Here is an 11,137-nt window from a genome sequence, read left to right as displayed (position 1 = left end):
TACGGTATGCGTTTGGTCATGTGTGTAACTATATACTATTTTCCAGATAAATTCATGTGCAACTAAATGTTTTTTGGATACGTACCCACCAACCTACACAATCCACAAACCTTAAGTCTTGTTGAGGTTGAATAAAGTTACTCATCACCTTATTTGTTCCTTATTTTTTTGACATTTATTATTATTATATTAGGATAATTTTATGGATCATCATTCAGCTTAACTTACTATTACAAAAACACTAAACTATTTTTTGTAAATGAACAAGCAAATAAACAGAGGGTGAGAAACTAAAACTTCAAATGATTTTTTTTGTAAAAAAAGGAACTTTTAAATTTACATTGATAGCTGAACAAATCAACTTGTACTCCAAAATAAGAACAATGAAGAAAATGTTTCGTTTTTGCAGTATATTGGAGGAGGGTATATAAAGTGGGCGTTTGGACATAAGAATTAGTAAAAAATAAAATTCTAAGTGAAAATGATATTTGAAAATTAGAGTTGTGTTTGGACATGAAAATAATTTTGGGTTGTTTTTGAATTTTTGTAAGTGATATGAGTGAAAGTTTTGAAAAATAGTTTTTTGGAGTTTTTCAAATTTCTGAAAAATTCCAAAATTTTTCTTCAAGTGAAAATTGGAAATTTTATGGCAAAACACTAATTTCGAAAAAAAGTAAAATTTTTTGGAAAAAAGTAAAAATTTTTATGGCCAAACGGGCTCAAAATTTACTTAATACTCCATCTGTTTCAATTTATGTGAACTCATTTGATTGAGCACGGAAACAAGAGAAGACTTTTGAATATATATTTTGTGTGACTATAAATCATTGTATAAAGGTAAATTATTTTCAAATATGAAAAAAGACCATTCTTTTTTGTACGAACTAAAAATGAAATAAGTTTTGAAACGGCTGAGTACATGCTAAGTACATATTCTATTTTTCAAAAGTCACATAGCAATTGAAATATTAAAATAATGACCACCAAATAATAATAATTTTTTTTATATAATGTTAAATTTAAAAAAATATTTTTTTTAAATTTCTTATGCGTAAATGAAGATATCTTTATGTGTAAAAGTAAATATAACATGTTTAAAAAAAAAAAAGGGAGATCATACAAGTAAAAAGAAGTTTGTAAAAGGCTAAAAAGGTAGCCGCAAAATTCGAACTCTAATACAGTTTCCCCTTTAGCGTGTTTCGTTTCTCTGCTTTCCTACATCACCTCCCCGCCATTTCATTTCCCCAACAAAACTAAACTTTTACATTTTTCCCACTTTTTGGTTCTTCAAAAAATCACAGAGAAATTTCCCAAAATCGCCATAAGAATCATTCTCTAATATTGATGAAAAATGTGCAGACTAAAACGAGGGAACCACAAGAATGTATTTGTATTTTTGGCGATTTTGCTTACGATGGCGAATTCTGCAGTTGGACAGCAGGCAAATAGCAATAACTCCATGGGAATTCAGCTACTGAAGAGTGTTCTCGCTTCACGTGTCAAGGATATGGGCGCCATTATGACCCAAAAACTTAAAGGCCAATTGGATTTTTGCATTGAAGATGTGTAAGTCATTATATTGTATGAAATATAAGTTTGTGTACATGCATAAGAACGTGGAACATGTAAAATGTAATTCTCTGTTAAATTTGCTATGTTACAGAAGTTACGCAATTGTAATTTTCTAATTGTTCCAATGTCTTATAAGTTAAATTAATCAAATTCAATTTTTCTCGTTCTACATCGGCGTAAGGGGAGCTTTGACGTCACTGGTAAAGTTGCTGCCATATGACCAGGAGGTCACGAGTTCGAGCCGTGAAAACAACCAGAAATGCAGGGTAACGCTGCGTACAATAGACCCTTGTGGTCCAGTCCTTTCCCGGACCCCGCGCATAACTAGAGCTTAGTGCACCGGGTTGCCCTTTTCACTTTCAGTGGTGGAGCCACATGCACCAAAGGGGTGTCAACCGACACCCCTTCGCCGAAAAATTACACTGTATAGCTCGGTAATATTTTTTAAAATATGTATATATAATATATAACGACACCCCTTGACTTTTTGGCGAGTTTGTTTCTTTATATTTTGACTCCCTTAATAAAAATCCTGGCTCCGCCACTGTCTCTTTTTACCTCGGAGTATCCATTCACGTGAAACCGCTCAATCCCCAAATTAGTTGAGGTCGGCTGTATGAATTCCCAATATTTATTCTTGGTTGATTAGGACACCATTATTTTCCAACCTTTTTTAATCATACTAGAAGAAATAATAACACTGGGAATCTGTGATGCATATGTCGTAGTATGTCATAAAAGCACACTTGCCTAAGAAATCTGTTTGTTTCCTACTTTAGAAAGAGCAGATTCTTCTACTTCTCTGTTAAGTATTAAACGTGGAGCAACATGAGTCAATGAGTAAAGATTTGGTGAAATTAGCAGCATTAATCATGAAGTCAGTTTTCAAAGATTCTGCCAATAATCTTGTGGTATATATAGGGAATGGAATTATTTTTCTTCTCCTAAAATTTGTTTCATTTTTGTGATGATATATATTCGGCTTTGATGATTCAAGTCTATGGAAGGTTACAATTTGGTTTCGGCTGATAAATTTTGATTATATTACAGAGATGAAGAGTTTGATGCTGCTTTCAATTTCTCCGAAAACTCAGATTTTTTGGCAGCATGTCTTAGAACGACAAAAGGTACCATGTGCTGGATAAATTCTCATCTTTTCTAGTTTGAGATCCACTCGTCTAGTTCATAATATGGATTACAATTACAATCTTGCAGAATGATGTTAAAATATAGTATTATAGTTTCTGGCCAAGTACATTTGAATATATTAGATTGACTTTTCTTGTGATTAATCATCAATATGTGACGCTCCTTTCAGTCTTGATATTCACAATTTGTTTGGTGGCGTGATAGGGGATGTTCAGCAGCGACTGTGTACGGCAGCAGAAATAAAGTTCTATTCGACCAGTTTACTGGAAGTGGCGGATGAAAGTGGCGCAGCAAGAAGTTCCAATTACCTGAAACCTAACAAGAACTGTAATCTGTCATCATGGATAACTGGATGTGAGCCGGGATGGGCTTGTAGTGTTGGAAAAGATGTTAAGGTTGACTTCGAAAGCGATAAGGAGATGCCAGCTAGAACTCTAGAATGTCAATCTTGTTGTGAAGGCTTCTTCTGTCCTCATGGTCTCACCTGCATGATTCGTAAGTATCTGGATTCTCCATGTTAAAAACGACTCGCAGCTTCTTGGACTGATTTCTGCATTTGTTTGCTCTAACAATTAAACAGAAGCTGTGAAATTTAGTATATACCTTTCTGATAATCCTGTTCTTTCCCTCTTGTTGGTTTGTCTTCCTTTTCTTCCCTTGAAGCCTGTCCGATGGGTGCTTATTGCCCTCTTGCAAAACTCAACACGACCACTGGTATATGTGATCCGTAAGTTTCATATTTCCCGCTGGAGTTGTTATTACTATTATTCTTTTCACACACACACACACACACACATTCACTTTCTTGACCTGATCATATTGCCTTCCTGAAAATAAGCAGCTACCAATATCAACTTCCTCCTGGAGAGACCAATCATACTTGTGGTGGAGCAGATGTGTGGGCTGATTTTATAAGTGCTACTGAACTTTTTTGTTCGGCAGGATTTTACTGTCCAACTACCACCCAGAAGAATCCTTGCAATAAAGGGTATTTATTTTTCTCCCAAAAAAAGTAGCTCATGTATGCTTCTCTTATCTCCCCAGCAAGTTTAGCCAGTAGATGACATAATGTATTCTGTTGCATCTTTTTGCTCATGTTCATAAGCTCATGCTTAACCCCATTTACTAACCTACAGCTATTTTATGCATTTTTCAGACATTACTGCAGAGCTGGTTCAACAGTACAGACAAGTAAGTCTATCTCTTCAATAACAGTCAGCTCTATTTCAGTATTTCTAACTATTTTTGCTTATTTTATATATGAATGTCAGAGAATGAATCAAGTTTGATGTTTCTAGACATTAGTGCTAGTGAAAACCACTTGTCAAATCTCTTTTCATTTGTTGTCTCATTACATACTCCCTCCGTTTCAATTTATGTGAACCCATTTGACTAGGCACGAAGTTTAAGAAAAGAGAGAAACTTTTGAACTTGTGGTATAAAATGAGACACAAATACTTTGTGTGGCTATAAATTATTGCATAAAGTTAAATTGTTTCCAAATAAGGAAAGGGGTCATTCGTTTTGGCACGGACTAAAAAGGAAATAGGTTCACATAAATTAAAACGCAGTGTAACATATTTCTGGGAAAAAAAAAAAGAAGAAACAAAAACATGCTGATATTGTTGGGGAGTCTGCAGCTTGTAGCTCCAGCTAAAATACAGTTAGAGAAATACTTGGGCACTCAGATCCAAATTAGGGTTGTCATCTCAATAATTGTCTTTCCTTGAGCTGCTGTCTACCATTGCAATAAGATCAAATAAATTTGAAAATATAATAATAATAATGGCTGGAAAGTTCCAGGACATGTCAGGATGTGAAAATAATTGATCTACTCCGTGTGAAAATAATTGATCTACTCCGCTCACTGTAACAATTGGCTTTGAATTCTTTCTCCTAAGAGGATGGTCTATTCAAGTTCCTTGTGTTGTCGTGAGGTGAGAGTTGAGACTCTATTCTTGTTGTCTTGCTTTGAAGCATGTATTCTTTTAACTTCAAGTCAATACCACATGTTTTTGCGACGGCAAAATGGATGTATATTAAGTAAGAACTCTTTGCATGTTCTTCTCGATTGACAATTCGTGAAACATTTTGTGACTTGAACATGACAAATGATCACAAATGAGTAACAGTGATGTATGCACATGCAGGCTGCTATACATTTGCAACTTGTGAACGTCAGGCAGCAAACCAAAATATCACTGCTTATGGTATTATGTTTTTTGTAAGTCATCATCTCATTCTTAAGTTATCCGGTCAATGACTATCCATTTGATTGTTGTGCTTATGGAAATAAAGCTTTTGAGTTGGTTAACATTGCATGTCTATGCATCTTACCAAGGTTTCTAACTATCACATTAATCTGAATGAATATTCTATACTATTAACCTAGATATATTCTAATATCTTGACTTTCAACAGAGTCAATATTTTCCCTTTTAGTTGCTTGGTGATTCATCAGAGGATTTCCCCTTGATCTCTAGAAAGTTTGTTCATTTTGATCTATTAGTCATTGGCTGTGAAAACATAATTTGGTACGTATTTCATTATAACACTTGACACATTCAGATTTTATCAACTGAACCATGTGGATATAGAGTTGTTTGGGCCTGGTATCGGTAATTTGGGAGTTTGTGTTAACGAAACTATGAAATGCTGTTTTAAGTAATTATTTTACAGGTTCTCCTTCTATCTGAAAAAAGAAATGCTGTATACCTTTTCATTCTGTAGAGATATTGGATTTCTGATGTATATGGTTTTTCTGTTCAAGACATTTTTCCACCATTAAAGATGCACATACTTAGGATTCAGATTTTACACAAGATTTTTTAACTGGTTTTCTCATTTTCAATAGGGTGGAATCATGCTTATACTTCTCATAATATACAACTGTTCTGACCAAGTTCTGAGTAGCAGAGAAAGAAAACAAGCCAAGTCCAGAGAAGCCGGTGCAAGAAGTGCAAGGGAAAGTGCTCAGGCACAAAACAGATGGAAATCTAACCTTGCTAGCATGGGTTCTCAATTGTCAAAGACATTCTCCCGTAGAAAGTCAACAAGGCAGGACCTGCAGAAGGATAGTGATCAAAATAAACCTGGTAAAGATTCTGGCTTGCCCTTGCCCCCAGGTATGTCTCAGGCAAAAGCAAAGAAGCAAAACAACCTCAAGAAGATGATCAATGAATCTGCAGAGAACCCTGATAGTGAAGGTTCCAACATTGAAACTGGGGATAAAAATTTTAAAAAGAACAAGGGTAAACAATTGCATTCAAGGACTCAAATTTTTAGATATGCATATGGGCAAATTGAGAAAGAAAAAGCTCTGCAGGAGCAGAACAAAGATATGAACTTTTCTGGAGTAATCAACATGGCAAGTGAGTTTGAGACAAGGCCCAGACCTCCTATTGAGGTCTACTTCCAAGATTTGACACTAACTTTGAAGGGAAAAAACAAGCATCTATTGAGGTGTGTAACAGGGAGATTATCGCCTGGTCGCGTTTCTGCTGTTATGGGTCCATCTGGGGCTGGAAAGACAACATTTCTTTCTGCATTGACTGGAAAAGCTGCAGGGTGTACTACAACTGGTTCGGTTCTCATAAATGAAAAGTCTGACTCTATTCAGTCCTACAAGAAAATCATTGGCTACGTTCCACAAGATGATATAGTACATGGAAATTTGACAGTAGAGGAGAATCTTTGGTTTAGTGCTCGATGCAGGTATGCTACAATAGATATGTTACTACTCTACCTATAGCTTAGCTATTGCTGACTAATATCTTCCAAGTTGCCGTAATTTCTGAACTTAAAGTTGTCCTCGATTTCAAGTTGAATAGTCAATCTTTAACTTCTCTCTAAGTTTGGTTTAGAGGTTGAGTTTGTCGTCCACATGTTCTGACAAATATGTTTGCAAGTTACCGAGGTTCAATTCTTTCTATGTGCATTTTTCTTCGTAAGTTTCCTTCTACCATGAGTCTGCTACTTCAGAGGCTATAGACTCCAGTAATTTGTTGTTTTCAAAAGTTATGCTTCCTTTGTCCTAATTATTGGATTGCTATATGATACTTATGGTCATTTTAGAAGCAACTCTCAGATACTTGTTAACTCAATGCTTCGCAATGGATTAATGAAAATATGCATTTCGAAGGTCTGAAACCAATGCATATCATTGTATTTGAACAAATATGAGGACAACAAAAAAACTTAGGACCTTGTTTTATTACTCCTATCAGGAAAAAAGTTAGCCTTGCTTCTTGTTTCTGTTTGTTACAGTTAGAATTCTAGTTTGCCACTACTAGCTTCGCAATTGATTCTTATCTACTCGTCAATTTGAATTGTTCTTCCAGATTGGCTGCTGATTTGCCAAAACCAGAAAAAGTTTTAGTTGTTGAAAGAGTCATAGAGTCCCTGGGATTGCAACAGGTGAGAGATTCTCTTGTGGGGACAGTGGAGAAGCGAGGCATCTCTGGGGGTCAGAGGAAGCGAGTAAATGTTGGGCTCGAGATGGTTATAGAACCTTCTTTGTTAATTTTAGATGAACCAACTTCTGGTCTGGATAGCTCTTCTTCTCAGTTATTGCTTAGAGCACTTCGTCGTGAAGCTCTTGAAGGAGTGAATATATGCATGGTGGTTCACCAACCAAGGTAATGTTTGCAGTCATACTTTTCTTCTTTTCGGTCTTCCAATCAAAATGCTCATTGTGCTATATATTGGAATATCTTCCAATATAACAACCGGAAATACTTGCTCTGGAAACATGAGGCACGGTCATGAATAGTTTCCAGCAGTCATACCAAAAAGAATTTTGCTCTCCGTTCCTACATTGTGGAACAACATTCTGACTTTGGGTCTCATCTTAAAGCACTTCTTTAAGAGAATAACATATCTATTACTAGATTTCCTCACAAAGTCATTCCTTAATTGCACATTCAAATATAAAATCTTCGCTGCTTTTTGTTTGCAGAAGTAATTTCGTAACAGATAGTTGTTTGTTAATTGCTGATTGCCGTAATTGATTTATTAGATTAATAGTCCTGTTCTGTATCTAATTGTAAACGTGTTAGCCAAAGTTGTATTCTCCTCACACTAAGTGACAGAAAATCTCTTGTTTCAGCTATACTTTGTTCAGGATGTTTGACGATTTGATACTTCTAGCGAAAGGTGGCCTTACAGCATACCATGGACCAGTATCCAAAGTTGAAGAGTACTTTGCAGGAATTGGAATCAATGTCCCAGATCGTGTTAATCCTCCAGATCACTTCATTGATATTTTAGAGGGAATTTATAAACTCCCGGCAAGTATAGGAGTAACCTATAAAGATCTTCCTCTTAGATGGATGCTTCATAATGGTTACCCAGTACCACCAGACATGCTAGCTTCTTCGGGATCAGCAGCTTCTTTGGCTGGGGATAATTCAGCACATGGAGGAAGTTCTGCAGCGGCTGGTCCTGATCTATCTTTTGCAGGAGAGCTGTGGTCGGATGTCAAATCCAATGTTGAACAGAAGAAGGACCATATACAGCACAAACTTTTGGCCTCAGCGGACTTGTCGAATCGGAAAACACCTGGTGTCCTCCTCCAATATAGGTATTTCCTTGGAAGGTATGACTAGCTCCCTTTATTTCTAATATTATGGAGTACTCTTTTTATTTGTTTGTTAAGATATGCTAGCAAGTCACTTATTTTGCTCTTCAATTCCTGTGTTCGAATATTTTGAATTTGTCCAATGTGCTTTCCAATAGTTAGGCTATAGATATTTATATAGCAGCTAAAGACAAGCAGTTTTATGAATATTATGTGAGGTATTTAGTCACAGTTTATGAGGAAAACATGTGCACAGTATGTTTTTATCTTTATGAATATTTCAATTTTGTCTGTGATAATCGATGAATGGCATCTACTAACAATTTGATTCTGCATATTAGTCAGACTCGGCAAGCAGCGACTACGAGAAGCGAAGATGCAGGCAGTTGATTTTCTTATACTATTACTTGCTGGGATCTGTTTAGGAACACTTGCTAAAGTGAGTGATGAAAGCTTCGGAGCACAGGGTTACCTTTATACAGTCATTGCAGTTTGTAAGTTAAAACTTTGAGACAGCAGATATATATACACTTGCCTTATTTTGCTTCAGCATGTACAATTGGTCAAATGACATTTAACTTTGAAGTTTAAGACAGGTAAGCTTTTATTTCCAAAATTTTGAGAGGGAAATGTTAAAGAGGAACTTTATAAGTTTTATAACGGTGCATCAAATTTTGAGTTTTGCTTGAGAAATTTGCAAAACACAGATCATGATTTCTCTTAGCAGTTTATCTCTAACTCATCACTAATAACTCCATTTTTTCTTTCATTCTAACAATTTGAAACAGTTTTTGCAAATAAAATATATGCTGCTCTTGGAGATTAGCATACTGTGTAAATTATTATATCAAGCTGGAAACTTCTTTTCTAGTTGAGTAAAGTAGTTCTTTGCTATTATTTGAACTTCATTACTAGTCACATGACTCCCGTCATTATCACTAACAGAGAGAAAGCATCCTGAATCTCAGAAAAGGTAAGATATGACAGAAACTGAGATAGTGTAATAGTAGAAGTGCAAAAGTTAGAGAAGAAAAGCAGAAGCTTCCAAGCAGTGAGCAAATATAGCATCTTCTTCACACTATAATGAATTCTAAAGTCGGATACTGTATTAAGATTAAGAACTTGGATTAATGATTAATCATGGTATCTGTTTCTCTGGAAGTATGTCTTGTCTACATGGTAGAAAACCGTGAAACTTGAAAAAGATAATTGTATGTTAGTTTGTTTTGCTTGATGTTTCCCCATTCTTTATGAAAAGTTTTTAACTGGCAATCCTGAAATTAGCCTTTTTCATTTGTGCTAAAACATTGTTCGGGTCTAATTAACATAATGTTTATTCCTGACTTCCAGCTCTCCTTGGCAAGATTGCAGCATTGAGGTCATTTGCTCTAGAAAAAGTATACTACTGGAGAGAGAGTGCATCCGGCATGAGCAGCTTGGCTTACTTTATGGCCAAGGATACACTTGACCATTTCAATACAATTGTAAAGCCTGCAGTTTATCTATCAATGTTCTATTTCTTCAATAATCCAAGATCCACTATTTGGGATAATTACCTTGTCTTGCTTTGTCTCGTATACTGCGTTACGGGAATAGCTTATGCTTTGGCTATCTACTTTGAACCTGGTCCAGCCCAACTGGTGGGTGTTTTGAACTTTAATAGTGATATAATATGTGAACTCTTTACTGTGATTCTATACTTACAAACTAATTTTGTCTGTCAGTGGTCAGTTTTGTTACCAGTCGTTTTGACTCTCATTGCAAACCAAGACGGCGACCCACTTATGGCAGAAATAGGAAATTTTTGCTTTCCTAAATGGGCTTTAGAAGCATTTTTGCTTGCAACAGCTAGAAGGTCCGGTGCATCCTATCTCTCTTTGTATCTAATAATATGTCAAGGAATGGTTTATTTCTTTAATGCTTTAAAACTATCTTGCCACAGCATCATCAATTCCTGCTAGGTTTACAATTAGCTTGGAATTAACCATGAGGCATTCAGAATCAATTTTATATCTGATATTTGGCACTAAAAATGTTTCTTCAACTCACTCAAGTGTAAAGTTCCTATTCTTCTTATATTCTGCTTCCAGGTACTCTGGTGTATGGCTGATCTCAAGATGTGGTTTACTAAAGTCAAGGAACTATGATCTTGGTCACTGGTATCCTTGCTTGCTATACCTCATCCTCGTCGGCTTTCTCAGCCGTTGTTTAGCATTCTTTTGTTTGGTGACTTTCCAGAAAAAATAAGTCTTCTTGCTTCATTGCTTGGCATTCTAGCAAGACTCTCTAACAAAATGCCACAATGTAATGTAAGTGCAGTAAAAATGGTCTGTGGCAACTGAAGTCAACAATTTTGGCAGAATGTAAATGTACATATGAGCGAATTTTAGTTTCTCTGGAAGTGTTACCTTGCTTCCTGAATCTTGTAATTAGCTATGACCCTTCAACAGAAATGGCAGATGCCGTCTTTAAAAGAATATACTGCTGGTAGTGGCAGCTATTTCTGGAGCCAACAGGAAATGAATTCCAATCTTTCGCCTCTCATTAGGTTCAATAAAATGTCTGTGAAACTAATAAGAAAATGTGAGCGAGTTTAATTGAAGAAAATGGATAGGTATTATACTTTTACGGACGGGTGCATCAAATGTCTATGTTTTACTTTTATGGTCAAATAAATTCAGAAAACCTCCTTTCATTTTATTATTACAGACATGATATGTCTAAGGAATATTGTGTTATACTACGTTATCCTGAATTCCAGGACCCACTGGGGTTTGGGAAGTTCTTGTTTGGAGTTAAATTGATTTCCCAAATTTCTTAGTCGGCAGTTTTCACTTT

The 11,137-nt window shown here is 35.7% G+C and overlaps 1 protein-coding gene across 4 annotated transcripts; it reads left to right on the top strand.

The window, feature by feature from the left end:
- The first annotated feature begins 1,203 nt into the window (after positions 1-1,203).
- LOC104085631 (ABC transporter G family member 28-like) lies at positions 1,204-10,819 on the top strand. Of its 4 annotated transcripts, none has more exons than XM_070177542.1 (14): positions 1,204-1,566; positions 2,623-2,699; positions 2,937-3,216; positions 3,385-3,448; positions 3,563-3,709; positions 3,878-3,912; positions 4,872-4,945; positions 5,576-6,435; positions 7,062-7,358; positions 7,829-8,317; positions 8,645-8,793; positions 9,650-9,939; positions 10,024-10,154; positions 10,390-10,819. In XM_070177542.1, the coding sequence occupies exons 2-14, from the start codon at positions 2,625-2,627 to the stop codon at positions 10,544-10,546; spliced, it is 3,048 nt and encodes a 1,015-aa protein (XP_070033643.1). In that variant the 5' UTR covers positions 1,204-1,566; positions 2,623-2,624; the 3' UTR covers positions 10,547-10,819. The 4 variants fall into 4 exon arrangements, with proteins under 4 accessions (XP_070033643.1, XP_009588018.1, XP_018622674.1 ...); XM_009589723.4 differs by having other exon boundaries at positions 2,926-3,216; XM_018767158.3 differs by lacking the exon at positions 1,204-1,566 and adding an exon at positions 1,843-2,006 and having other exon boundaries at positions 2,926-3,216.
- Positions 10,820-11,137: the final 318 nt, after the last annotated feature.

This window comes from Nicotiana tomentosiformis, chromosome 6 (assembly GCF_000390325.3).
Source record: "Nicotiana tomentosiformis chromosome 6, ASM39032v3, whole genome shotgun sequence".
Lineage (NCBI taxonomy): Eukaryota > Viridiplantae > Streptophyta > Magnoliopsida > Solanales > Solanaceae > Nicotiana > Nicotiana tomentosiformis.
This window is presented reverse-complemented; position numbering and strand designations above follow the sequence as displayed.

Coding starts and splice junctions, on each gene's coding strand:
- LOC104085631 (XM_009589723.4), top strand. CDS start 1,352: ATGTGCAGACTAAAACGAGGGAACCACAAGAATGTATTTGTATTTTTG. Junction 8,318..8,644: donor TATAGGTATTTCCTTGGAAG/GTATGACTAGCT, acceptor CATATTAGTCAG/ACTCGGCAAGCAGCGACTAC. Junction 8,794..9,649: donor TTATACAGTCATTGCAGTTT/GTAAGTTAAAAC, acceptor CCTGACTTCCAG/CTCTCCTTGGCAAGATTGCA.